We start from the raw sequence: 14,434 nt of genomic DNA, 5'->3' as shown, positions 1-14,434 counted from the left end.
TTGCATTATAACTAATTGAATTACTAAACAAGGGCGGTGTTATCTGTAATTAGTGTATTGAACTGATTGTTTCTGGTTATCATGTTTGTCAAGATTTTAGAACTAATAGATCTGATCCTCTCATATCTAGTTTTTATTCAAAGATTGGAAGAGGGGAAAAAAGGCTTTCCTGCTTTTTCAACTCACAATTCATTTATTAACTTTGAGTGAACTAGTTACTGAAGTGAATAAGTTGAATAAAGTGAAATGAAGAAAATATTCTCCCTGAACTGGCAGAAAAGGCTACTACTGTCAAAAACTGGTTTATTACTTTAACAATCTCTAGTTTCAGGTCCCTAGCCAGTGACTTCCACCAATTCAGTGGTTTGAACTTGGCAACAAACGTACTGTTTAATATAATTTTTGTATTTATTTTAAATTATTTTATGCAATTAAAATAATTTTAGGCCTTAACATTTGAAATTTAATTTTAAATAGATTTTTAAAAGATACACCATATGTAATGTAAATTAAAAAGTCAATTGAAAAAAGAAATCTGATTTAAAGAATAAATCCCGTATTACAAATATTTCCTTCCCTTCCTACCACCATCAAGCTGGGACATTGAAAAAGTGTATCTTAAAAAAATTAGAAGTTGTGCATTTTTAGTGCTTTTCCACAAGTTTTGCTATTTTTACTACAGAAGACACACGTTGGGGTGGGGGGGGCCCTCTGCTGGTTTATTGTAAAGACAATTTTCTCTGCTTCCCTGTTAACTTGGTTTTGTAGAAAACTCTCCAACCAATCTGCAGCCAAGATGTTAGCTACCTTACTGAGGCAGCAACTTCAAAGGCTAGTTGGGTTAATATTGTTGAGGAAAATCAATCAAGTTTAAATCGAGGTAGTTATACTGGTAAACTCGACCTCCACTCCCACCCCCAATGTGGCTTTTTTGTTTATGTTGCTTGGAAAAGTGTTTAAAATAAGCTGGGGTTGGGTGCGGGGGAGGAAGAGAGTCTCCCTTATGCAAGAATCAGTGTCCACATGGGGAGCAGGGAGGGACGGCGCAGAGAGCAGTGTTACACTAATATAACTTGTGAAACTTTACTGTGTAGATAAGTCCTAAAAAATGCTCAGTTGGAGTCATTTTACTGTTTTAGATGATAGCCTTCATGATGTCCCTCTTTCATTTTGTCGTAGGGTAAGCTCGACTCAGTAGCTCTTTCAAGCAGGATTTCTGTTTTCATTTTCATTTCTTAGCAGCAATGTGATTGGCCTTCTCTCCTATTCATCCTTGCAGGAAAAATCCATTTCCTAATCTTTCCAAAATAAATTTTAGCAGAAACAATTTCCACTATATGAACACAGTGTAACAACATCATCTGGGAAATGCTCATGCCCACTTACAACTGGAAAATGAAAAGCAGAGCTCACACACATACACATGGAGTTTCTCTCTGCCATATGAAAAATATGGAGTGTGAGTGTATGTGTGTGTGTGTGTGTGTGTATACTCATACTCACATACATACACACACGTAAAATTTTTAAATGAAAGTCATCATGAAATGTTAGGCTTCCTGATTCTAAGGAAAGGAAGGAGTGAGAGCAGAAGAATAAGAACAATGGACTTCAAAAAAAGGAGACAAACTTTGAAAACTAACAGCTTAGGTTCCATAGGTAGAAAATCTGAGAAAAGGAGTCCATGAGAGCTAGTAGTTTCTCAAAAACAATATTTATGGCACAACAGCCTACCATCCCAATGCGAAGGAAAAAATAGTAAGAGATCAATATGGTTCCATTAGGAGATCTTTAATAACCCCAAACAAATAAAAAGAAATCCTACAAAAAGTGGAAATGTGGACAAATTCCTAAGGATGAGTGCAAAAGACTAGCACATGCATGTAAGGGTGAAATTACAAAAGCTAAGGTACAAAGTGAGTTATACCTAGCAAGGGACACAGAAGACAATAAAAAGAGGTTTTAGAAAAATATTAGGAACAAGAGAAAGGTGAAGAAAAATGTATGTCCATTACTTAGCTGGTAGAAGAGCTAAAAAAGGATGATATCAAGAAGGCTGATGTATTTAATGCCTATTTTGCTTCAGTCTTCACTAAAAAAGTTAACGGTGACCAGATGCTTAAAACAATATTAACAACAACGGGGAAGGAAAACAAGCCAAAATAGGGAAAGAACAGGTTAAAGAATATTTAGACAAGTTAGATGTATTTAAGTCGGCAGGGCCTGATGAAATTCACCGTATGATACGTAAGGAACTAGCTGAACCAATCTTGTAACCATTAGCAATTATCTTCAAGAACTCAGAGAACAGTTAAGGTCTCAGAGGAATGGAAAATGGCAAATATGGTACCTACCTTTAAAAGGGGGAACAAAGAGGACCCCAATCCTAACTTGATGACATGGACAGATACTGGAACAAATTATTATCCAACCAGTTTGTAAACACCTAGAGGACAACAAGGTGATAAATACTAGCCAGCGTGATTTTGTCAAGAACAAATCATGTCAAACCAACATAATTTCTTTGACAGTGTTACTGGCTTAGTGGATAGGGAAGAAGTTGTAGAAGGGATTTATCTTCATTTTAGCAAATGTTTTCACACAATCCCACGTGACATTCTCATAAGCAAACTAGAAAGATACGGACTAGATTAAATTACTATAATGTGGGTGCACAACTGGTTGGACAAAACTGAAAGAGTAGTTATCAATGATTTGCTGTGGAAATGGGAGGGTGCATCTAGAGGGATCCTGCAGGGGTCTGTCCTGAGTCAGGTACTATTCAGTATTTTCATTAATGACTTGGGTAGAGGAGAGAGTATGCTTATAAATTTGCTGATGACACCAAACCGGGAGGGGTTGCAAGTACTTTAGAGGACAGGATTAGAATTCAAAATAACCCTGACGAATTGGAGAACTGGTCTGAAATCAACAAGATGAAATTAAATAAAGACAAGTGCAAATTACTATACTTGGGAAGGAAAAATCAAATGCACAACTACAAAATGGGGAATAACTGGCTAGACGATAGTACTGCTGAAAAGGATCTGGGGGTTACAGTGGATCACAAATTAAATATCACTCAACAATGTGATTGTAATCCTAAAAAACCCTCCATGCCAAATGACAAAGGGTTCACTGTTGTTACACCAACTCATATCCAGCCTGACAAACTCACTACACTTAAAACACTGCTTTCAATAATTTATGCACAAAGGGTTGTATAAGGTGTCTAGTGGAAGCTTACTTCTAGTGGAAGTTGATGCACCTAATCACTGTGGGATGTGTGTATGGGTGATGTTTAAGAAGTTGTATGTATGTATTGAAAATACATTTAGAATCTGTGTCCCTGGCAAGGTAGACAAGCAGGTTTTGCCAGACAAAAGGGATGGGGAAATCACCTATCGGCCTTGTCTCCCATGCATATTAAACATTGTAAAACCAACACAAAGTAAGTCCCATTTGTAAGTAATGTCCACAGGAAAAACAGGTTGACAGAGGGATCTGAACTCAACAGGGAAAAGCATCCTGACTCTGGAGGCAAAAAGAATGGACTTTGGGGGATAAGAACAAGGTACCAGAACTCCTCTTTTATCTTGTAGTTGAAGGGGTAACCAGGCAGTGCAGTTTTGCCAATGAAAACAGGGATCTCAACCAATTTAATTTGAAACACCGCAAGAAAAGGTTTGGGTGAGATCAGGCTGCTTTAGACAAGGATTGTAACCTGTTAAGTTTTAGTCTCTGGAGAGTGTGTTATACTTTTGTTTTATTTGTAACCATTTCTGTTTCCATTATCTTTACTCATTCGCTCTTAAATCTCTACCTTTGTTAATGAGCTTACAACATTCTTGTAATATTATGAATACATCTCAGTGCTGTCAGATTAAGCAAAGCTGGAAACCTGAGTTGTAACCTTCCAGTCGCATGTACACTGTCTGTTTGGGAGACAGCTTCCCTGATCATTTCTGAGTGCGCCCACTGACAGGGCCTGGACTCTACAGGGAAACACTCTTTAGGAGGGATCAGGGATTGGGATGCACCTCATGTAAACCTGCAAAGCAAAGCAGGACCAGCAGAGTCCTGAGGAGAATGCTTAAGCAGTTGAAAGGCCAGTGGTGTACAGACGCTGACACCCAGCTCCACAAGAAAGACTCCCTCATAACAAGGTAACTCAGAGTCTTGGACATTCCGAGTGATGCAGTTGTGAAAAGGCTAATAACTGTACCATTCTACTCAGCACTGGTGAGGCCTCAGCCGGAGTACTGTGTCCAATTCTGGGTGCCACACTTAAGGAAAAATATAGACAAATTGGAGAGTCCACAGGAGAGCAGATTTAAAAAAAAAAAAAAAAAAAAAAAAAAGATAAAAGGTTTAGAAAACCTGACCTATTAGGCAAGTTTAAAAAACTGGGCCTGATTAGTCTCGAGAAAAGATGACTGAGGAGGGACTTGATAACAGTCCTCAAATATGTTAAAGGCGGTTATAAAAAGGACAGTGATCAATTGTTCTACATGTCCACTGAAGGTAGGACAAGAAGTAATCCCCAGCAAAGGAAATTTAGTTTAGATATTAGGGAAAATGTTCTATCAGAATTGTTAAGTATTGGAATAGATTTCCAAAGGAGGTTGTGGAATTCTCATCATTAAAGATTTTTAAGAACAAGTGAGACAAACACCTGTCAGAGATGAACTTGGTCCTGCATCAGCCAGGGGACTGACTAGAAGAAATCCAAAAATTACTTCCAAACCTTCATTTCAATTACCCCTACGATCATCAATCAAATCCAAACAGTAGTGCATCTCTACAACTGTCTTCTTGGTAGCCTAAATTAAAAGGATCAACTGCACTTTTCTATTCCATTTCATGTCATGCTTTCATGACTGCAGTTTCAGCACAGCCCAGGCCTGACATTTCTGAAGAAGTCCTCAGAAAAATTTGGCCAAAAGCCTGAGGTTAGCCAAGTGAAGCAGTGCTCCATTTTCTAAACAGTTACTCTCCCTTGTATACCTTATGTATAAACACTGGCTGGAATACAAAGCATTGCCAAATATAGCCTGAACTATCAACAAGCCCAGTGCAGGTTCAGGTAACAAAGACTATTTCAACTTCAGTAAGAAATGCAAAATAAACAATAAAGAGTTGTAAAAGCATTCGGATTGGGGTGTGATGGGAAAAGAAGAATCCTTTAACAGATAAATTTGAATTGAAATTCAGTTAGACTTCTTCGCTTACTAAACTACATAACCACGAAATCTTATATCTGTCCGTATTTATTTTGAATAGCCATCCAAATTCCTCTTCTCTATATATCATTAAATAAGACAAGAGAACAGGCTATACAAGTTATCTTTCACTGTATAGAAGATGGGTTCAAGTTTCCCAAAACCTCCCTCCCCTTGCAACACACACACACACGATAAATAGTGATTTACATATATACATAGTTCAAAACAGTGCTACCAGACACTAAGCCTACTTTATTAAATAGCACAGGTCCCAAGGGTGTATACTTCTCTATCTATGCAAACATTTAAATTTGTTCCATTGTGTATGCTGCTCGTCATAACGTGTGGCATTTCTCAAAGACGAAGAACAATGCACATTCTAATTATGGGAGTGAGAAAATTGTGGATAGTCTGACTTTGGCATGTTCATCGTTTAAATGCATATCTCAGCTGGCAACAGGCCATCAGTCTTGTTCAAAGCTGAAAAGGAACACTGAGAAGTTTGGCCACTGGGGGGTATAATTTCCTAAATGTCATCAGCTCAGAAGCAGAGGAACAAAATGGTACCAGATATAATATAAAATATTAAATGGAGAAAAGGGGATAGAGAAATAGAAAAGAGGGCAAAGAATGTGGTAGTTGGGGGAAGGGAGAATACAGAGAAAAAGCAGCACAGAACAGAAGGGCAAAATCAGAAGGCAGACAAACGCACAGAGAGGGAGTCGGAAAGTAGACCAAAAAAAAAAAAGTGTGTGAGAAATACATAAAACAGGAAGGTTCTATATAAAGGGGAATTCCACAGGCAAAAAGGATTGGTGGTGGTGGTTTTTTTTTTTGTTCTCATGCTTCTCTATGATAAGTGAAGTAAAACTGAAATGTTTCTCCCACTTCCACAAAAGCCCAAAAATTAGGGATTTTTCAGCTTGGCTTTTTTTTTTTTTAATCTCAAAAGTATCAAGTTACTTATTTTTGTTCCTTGGAGGCCCAAAAAATTGGAGTGGGGACTTTCACATCCCTTAACAGTGGTGGTGTTGCACCATTAACAAAGACCTCCTCCCAGTATATCTATCTCGTGTTTGAATTAAATAGGTATTTTAAAAAAAAAAAGTTTTGAATGCTATTTCTAAAAACCCCATTACCACCCACCCGTCCAGTTTTACTTCCTCAGTCCCTGTGATGTCACAATTCCACTAGTTCCTGAATCACACGCTGAGTCTCCCAGGAAAAATATGATAAACAATACTTAAATTTCTAAGCAGAAAGACTTTCAAGCCTTCTTTATACCTCACATAAAAAAGGGAAAACGGAACATAGCTAATTCGTTTCTCCTTTGCAGGTTACCTTCCACACTTCTATGGTGCAACTTGCCCTTGCAACATTTCTATCTATACAAAATACTAAATGCAGATTTTGTCCTGAGACATATACAGGAGCACGCATGCATATCCAAAGGCAAACTTTGCTCATTTAATTTTGGGGGGACCATTCTCTTTACCCCCTTTCTCGGACTTCCCCAGAAATTCCCAAACTAATTTTGAGGTTACCTAGGAAACAGAAATGTGAAAAAGTCTGTTTTGTGTTTTAAGTAGATATTTATTTTTAAATCCATTTTGCTTTGGGGGGGGTTATTCTGGTGTGGTTTTTTTGCAGGGGGGAGCAGGGGATTTATAAGAAGGCTTATACATTTAAATAGTTAGCCCTCAGTAAATGTTGATTTCACTTGACATGCAGAAATATGAAAAAAAAATATCTATCAACGACAGTCATCAAGTGCAGCCTCCCCTGCACCTACTGGCTGCAGGGATCCAGGGTCAACAGCCCCACTGTCACCCAGGGAGCTCTCTGCAGCCTGCTGTTACAGTCCTGCTCTCTCACTCAATGGCTGGGAGCCATCCCTGGGCAGGAGCCATTCAGCAGAGGGACGACCTCACCTGCATTCAGGGATCATCCTGCTCCTTGTGGCCCTAGCTGGGAGTCTCTGCTTTGCCAGACCAGGACCACAGCGACCCACCCACTCATCTTGCACCCAGGTGACTTGCGCCCCTTGACAGCGCTGGGAACACGCAGTCAGTGTTGCCCTAACCCGATCCCCTTTTGTTTCCCAAAACGGTGAAAATTCAAATCAATAAAAATAAAATGCTTAAAACCCATAATTACACACAACTGAGAAAAATAAAACCGATAAAATACGTTTAAAAATAAAAATTGGTACTATCCATTGAAATTACAAAAAATAGAAGTCAAATTTTGCCAAAACCTTATTTATAAGACATTTTTCAGTCAGACAATTTTATTTCTTTCTTTATACAAGAGGGGGAAAAAACCCTGACCTCTGCCTGCACTTTCAGCATATTTTCTACAAAAAATTGGCTTAAACCCTGCAATTTTAACCTACATTTTACACGTTTAGGAATTGGCCAAGATTGTAGCATAATGAGAGTTCAACAGAGACTTCATAACTGATTTCTAAGGAATAGGAGCCAGATTGCCAGAGCATTAGCCCAGAGTAATATTTACAGACAATAACCTACATCTTTATAGTGAGGCTCACTATACAGCTAGTATTCTGAGGCCTCATTTATTTTAAACCTCTTTAACATGTAACCATTTTAACTTTCAAAGCAAATCTAAAGGTAATTCTAATTTAATGACACAAATGTATCTTGTTTGTTGAAATTACATTATCTGGATCCAGTAAACTAATACACAGACATTTACATTGACAGACCCAAAAATACCGAGTAAAGATTTCATTTAACAATCACACAACTGCAGTAAAATGACAGCGACATTCCCATGTTTTCCGCTGCTAAACTACAGAACACCCACTTTGTAAAGGATGCAGGACAATGAACCCAAAATGCAAACTTATCCCTATAGCTGTATGAAACACTCTACGCCCGAAAATCTGTTTATGGTATGGGAGATTTTGGCATACGTTCAATGCTACTCTTAAAAAATTATTTGAGTTCTTAACCACCACCAGACATGCCAAACATCTTGAAAAAAACACAGAAATTGGGCTTGGTTTTGGCTTAATTGGCTTGGGAGTTGCTTTTTGGTTAGTTTTTGGCTTGTAGCTTTTTTTTGGAGGGGGGGGGGGGGGATCCGCTCCTGGCAGGGCGGGCGGGGGTTGGGGAGGGAAGAAAGAAAAAGTCAGGGGTGCATACTGAGCCCACCACAGTCCCAGACTGCATGCCGGGGGGATCTAGTCAGAGTGTTGGAGTTCTTAGGGATTGGATTGTTTTGGCCTTGTTTTGAAATGGGATTAGCTTGATTTTTGGCTTCTTGTGAAAATCGGGGTGCTTACTTACTGTGTGAAAGTTGGCAACTGTGAACGCCACTAACCTTTTCCTTGACGGTCCTTCTTCAAAATCTGAAGAACTAACATCATTGCTAGTTGAGGACACTTGCGATGCATCGTCCTTCTCGTTCTCTGACTGTTCTGATCCTGGTCCTAATCCCTTCGATGGGCCATTAGTGAGAAGTCCTGTAAGGGTGAGACAAACAGTACAGAATGTTCAAAATATGCATTAATAATACTGAACAGGCCAGGAGAAAGTTCACACAGGATACCAAGAGCAAATACAAGGCTCCAAAACTCTTTCCTTGCAAAAATGAGCATCCCTGGTAATAAGAACGGCACTACTGGGTCAGACTAAAGGTCCATCTAGCCCAGTATCCTGTCTTCCAACAGTGGACAGTGCCAGATGCCCCAGAAGGAATGAACAGAACACGTATTCCAGTTAGAAACTGATGAATCTGCAGATATTTAGCTTAGTGGAGAACTGCAAACGTCCATTACAAATCAGCGTACAAAGGGTCAAGAAAAGTGCTTGGGGGTCACACTGAAAATCTTTTCCCATCCCTTAAAAATGGCATAATTTTATCAGCATAATTTCATCTCTGTGTTACAGAATTTATATAAGTTACTGTATCTGGCATTAATAGGGGTCATTTGCATAAAGCTCTGCATCAATATAAAAATAAATTATGTGGACAATTTCTATTTCTCCTCTTCATTCTGCTGCTTCCAACCATTGCAATTTATGATGTGTTAACCATTGTAAGTCCCAAAGGTGTGATAACATAAGGTCTGTTTCCCTTGACTCTCCTATTTGCCTAGCCAAGTCCCACTCAGCTACAGTGGCTGCGGGTGATGAGACAAAGCTACACAAAATAGGAGTGAATATACCACAACCACCTTCCCCCTCTGTGACTTCCTATCTCCACTTGAGGAGCACCCTAGGCAGCAGAGCAACATAGGTGGAAAAGGGCATTTAGCCCTACATATATAGACTAATAACCAAATTTTGCTCATCTTACTCACATAAGGACAACATGATTTAACCTAAGACGTGAGGCTGAGAAGCACCAGTAGCACAGCAGCACACTACAACCATTCACGCTTTGGGTTATTAAACTAGCGACAGCTATTTTTTCAATATTTAGGTAAGGCTTTAAGAATTGATCACTGCAGAAATTCCAGTTTTGACTGTGAGAATACCACTGCTTTTTCCAAGCCAACGAAATACTCCTGCAGATGGCATGAGCAGTTTTGTGTCAGAGATGTGTCTCCACCAGGCAACTGCTAGTTGCACTCTCTTCCCTCAGTCTCTCTAACCACCCTTTCCCCAATTTCATTTTAGCCTCCTGCTTGAATCTCTGTTTGTCTCCCTCCAAGGCATGCCAAGCAGCAGCAATCTGCATACCGTGTAGCAGCACTAATGGTTACCTAGTAACAACAGTTCAAAACCAATCACAAACATTGTATGATCATAGTCCATTTGACACTGCCATTGCCGGGAAAGCATTGTGCAGCACTATCAATACAGTGATCACACTCCCTAGTGTTCAACTATGCACATCTACAAAGCAGCTTCTGAAAGTAAATAGACTATCAGAAAGGAACTTTCATCCCCACACAGCCTGCTGTATACCAACAGGTACTGAGATGGGAAAAGGCCCTCAGTTCTCTTCTGCCCATTTATTCAGTGCTCCCATTGACACTGTGAGCTGGTACGACACATCATCTCTTATTACATTCTCAAACATTTTGGGACTTTAGTCTCTAAGGTGCCACAAGTACTCCTTTTCTTTTGACTCCACTCTAGCAGCTCTAGCTGGCCCTTTCAAAACAACCTAATTCAAGGGCTCCCTTATACCACCACCTGCCTTGTCTTCAAAGTCTGTACTTAGTCATTACTTTTTTAGATTGCACTACATTTCTCTTGACTTGGAGTCAAAAGCAAATACATGGTGGCTACAGTTGGAGAGCTGCAGGTAGGTAGGTGTGTGTGTTATTTTTAAACACTACTTTTTAACATCCCTTATAAAAACAGAAGCCTGAATTTCACTGTAGGGAAAAATAAAGTAAGATTAAAAAAAGAAAAAAAAACAGAGTACCAGAAAAAATTTAATAGAGTTAAGCTTAAGATGTGTTTAATACCCTCACTAACTAGTCTGCACTGCAGACACAACACAGAAATAAGTTAAACAACTGTGTTTAAGTTTTCACTTCCCTTTTGTTAATAAATCCCCTTAAATGTTTCCTGAGTCACTGAAGGTCTCAAACTGAAGGACATCAACAAATGAGTTGCAATGAGATTTCTGGCATGAAACTTCTATAGCATTTGTGATGTCAAAAAATGATGCATTTTGGGCTCCCTTCAGGAAGATTCAAGAGGATGTCACATGGAGGAGAAAATATTTTAAAACCTTAATTAGATGTTATTTACATGCACAATATCCTCACTGGAGACATTCAGCACAGAAGTGTGGCTTTAACTCAGTTTCAGTTTTTGCTTTGCATTTTAACTTTTAAAATGCGAATGATAAAATTTACAGTCTGTAAACTCCAGAGAAGTCTAAACTAAACATATCATTTGGGGCCCTATTTTCAGTAAGTTAACCATTACGAAAGAATTCAGCTAGTTTTTCCAAAAGTAATATTTATTCTGGAGAGATGCCGTATGTCAATACCAGCAACCTGAAGTGTTGGAGTCAAGAAAATCACCTCCTGGGCTGTCAACTCACTTGCATTTGGAAGGTGCTTTCCATTCATCCTCCCACCCTGCCAAACCATTATTGTATTTGGAAGGTGACTATATGTTTCCCTACTAGAAAAAAAAAAAATTAGTTCTCCTATTATTCCAACAAACCCCATTTATACAATGTTCTTTATCATTAAAAAAAAAACCCAATGTTCGTGAATGTAAACAAAACACCTTGAATTAAAACCGGAAATGAATCAAAGCCAGAGCAGCTATAGCTGAAGTATAAAACTGCTAAGTAAACTGACCATCACATTCTGCATCTCCTTAAATATACAGTGATCCGGTCTGAAAGTGACAAAAGGCATAGAGGACTGTGGCACGGTCCACAACTGTCAGGAAAAGATAATATACTCCTAGCAAAGTGCAGAAGGAAAACACTCAAATACAGTTCTGTTTGAAAAATTGCTTTAACGGTGGTATTGTGGAGTTCATTGCCTCTTGGTGATTTCTGTATCAGTTTACACAAAAAGGATGCACTTTTTTCTCCTCTTCTAATTTCTGTTCTTGCAATCTCAGAGCCAAGCCTGCACGAGGCACACTCAAGGTCTTTGGACGAGCCTGCAGGTGGCTGATTGACAAGGTCCACTATAGTCTGGAATCTTTTTTTCTGGGAGATAAGTTTTCACTGACCTCAAACTTAATCCATCCTCTATTAAATTTATGCTGTGAGTTGGAGCAAAGGTGGATTTTTCTGTTTATTTGAGGCCCAGAATAGCAAAGAGCCTTGTGAATTATGTGAATGGAGCTAGTCACTTGCTATGATTATTTCCCTCAGATGAGCCAACTGTCAAGGTACAGGTAGACCTGGATGCCTTGCCATCCCACTTATGCTACCACAACAGCCACACACTTAAAGACCAAAGGGCAGGACCCTGTCTTGGTAGTGAGTCTCTCCTACCAGGAATCTGAGGTATTTCAGGTATGCTGAGCGTACAAACAGGTGGAAATAGGCCTCTTCAAGGTTGAGTGCCACAAACCAGAGTTGAGGGGATTACAGAGACCTGACTCATGATCCTGAATCTGAAATGACAGATGAACTTGTTGAAGCCCTGAAGGCACCAATACCCTTTCTTCTTCAAGATTAGAAAATTATGAGAGTAGAACCCCTTGCCCCTGAACTCCAAGGGCACTTTTTCCACTGCTCCGAGTTACAAAAGGGGCTCCTATTTCAACAGTATCATGTCAGAAGAGTTCCTGAGGAGCGATGGGGAAAGGGGGATTGGGGGAGGGGGGGTTAGAAAGGACCTAAAGCTGTATGCAATACCGTTTGCTGACAAAGTAAGATGCATTGGTTCTTGTTGATTCCCACCCAGGCCTCTTAAAAAAAGACCAAAAAAGAGTTGCCAAAAAAAAGGGGGTGAGGGAGAATGGGCATAGACCCTCTATAGGTTTTGCCAGACTCTCAGTGGTGTTAAACCTGCTGCTAAGAGGAAGATCCGGAGTGCATAGCAGCTGAGGAAGTGGCAGGAGGATCACCAGCTCAAATTCCTTTCTGGTTCCAGTTCCCCCTATGGCTTACAGTACTGAGGGCAGAGGGCACTGTCTGAAGCAACTATGAGGCCTGGCTTGCTTTTTCCTTGGGGCTGAAGTGTACAAGTCCAAAAAGCCCATGATAGCCAGAGAGTCTTTTAACAAACCAAGGGCCTCATTCGTCTTAGAGTTGAAGAGGTCACAGAGCTTGAAGGGAAGATCCTCCATAACTGTTTGAACATCCCTCAGTAACCCCAATGACTGGAGCCTGGAGGAGCTTCGCATCACCACAGACATGGCCAGGGAGCATGCAGCAGTGTCAGATGCAACCTGCATGAAAGTTTAAGCAATCAGTTGCCCCTCAAGCATATCTATCATGAGTGATGCTAGCACAGGATGTGATTAGAAATCCTCAAAGTCCTCAGGAGGGACTTGGCACATCTATCCATTCTTTTGAATGTGGCTGGTCTTGATGTTCGAGCCTGCCACAATTATTTTGCAATGCCACATTGAGTGGAGGTCTTCATCAAGCTGTCTACAGTGACCGCCAGACCCTTTCTTAGTGCTCAGTATAAGCAAGGGTTAAAGCAGCTTAAGTGAGTCTACACGAGGGATTTGCAACATTTTAACTGGATTCGTTTCAGAAATCAATCTAGTTAAACCATTGTGCTTTTCTAGTAATAGATAAGGCCTAATTTATATAGAGACCACAAATAAGCATTTCAGATCAGAAGGGTTGAGGAGTAGGGGTGAAATCAGTTCAGTGACAAACCAATGTGAAATGGGGAAAAGTATCGGAAGAATTTGGATTTTGTTTTTAAAATGCATTTAAGATTATAATCTTTCACATATTTTTCATCACTAAAGTGACTGGGCACTGAAGCAGGCATGGACACATCCAAATAGTTCGTAGTGGCAGAATGCTAGCCTAAAAAGTGCTTTTGAGAAGGGATTTTTATAATGTTTCCAAAACACTCTACATGCCTCTCTCATCCTACTTCAAATAAGGCATCTGGAAGTAAAGTTTCCCATTCTCTCACACAACAGGACAGTGACATAGTAAAGATTTCTGCACACTTCACTTCATTGCACTGAGAAAGCTTGGAAGGCTGAAATAGATGCATGTGTGTTTCCAGCCCAGTGCCTGCGGTCACAAGCAGCTGACAAGAGCGATTGTGATATAGCATTAACAACAGTCAACAACATAGAATGCATGCCAAATATATTAAGAGCATAAATTGACCTAGACAATTGTGACATGGGGAAATTTTGCCACAATTATATTCATAATCTTCAATATGGGGTGAACAGTTAACACTCTGGAAAGAGGAGATTACAGTCCTGCTGTCTGGCTCGGCTCTAGAATATGAAAAATTATAAAATAGTATCCTCATATTTCTTGCTCACACAAGCACACATACTCTCTCTTGTAAAGACATTTTAAGCCCTTTTTGTGCATTCATAACTGAACAATACAAACTGAAAATAACCGAGGCTGGTCGTGAGGCCTCGTCTCCAGCGTAGGATTTTTTTTTTTTTAATTAAATATCAGAGTTACAAGTATTGGGGGAGGGGAGAGTTTAGATACAATGAAACTTTCTAACCACAGTACATTATTCCACAGTCATATAATAGTATTGTAATTCTAAATACACAACAGATTTTGAAGGCACAGCTCAGGGC

The 14,434-nt window shown here is 39.6% G+C and overlaps 1 protein-coding gene across 1 annotated transcript in view; it reads right to left on the bottom strand.

Moving 5' to 3' along the window:
• Positions 1 to 14,434, bottom strand: part of JARID2 (jumonji and AT-rich interaction domain containing 2) — a 307,425-nt gene that overhangs the window by 125,472 nt on the left and 167,519 nt on the right. The window contains exon 3 of the mRNA XM_077810603.1: positions 8,574 to 8,715. Coding sequence (XP_077666729.1) covers positions 8,574 to 8,715 — 142 coding nt within the window. The remainder of the gene's footprint in view (positions 1 to 8,573; positions 8,716 to 14,434) is intronic.

The sequence above is a fragment of the Eretmochelys imbricata genome, chromosome 2, assembly GCF_965152235.1.
Source record: "Eretmochelys imbricata isolate rEreImb1 chromosome 2, rEreImb1.hap1, whole genome shotgun sequence".
Taxonomy (NCBI): domain Eukaryota; kingdom Metazoa; phylum Chordata; order Testudines; family Cheloniidae; genus Eretmochelys; species Eretmochelys imbricata.
The sequence above is the reverse complement of the archived record's forward strand: the minus strand, read 5'-3'. Positions and strand labels throughout refer to the sequence as shown.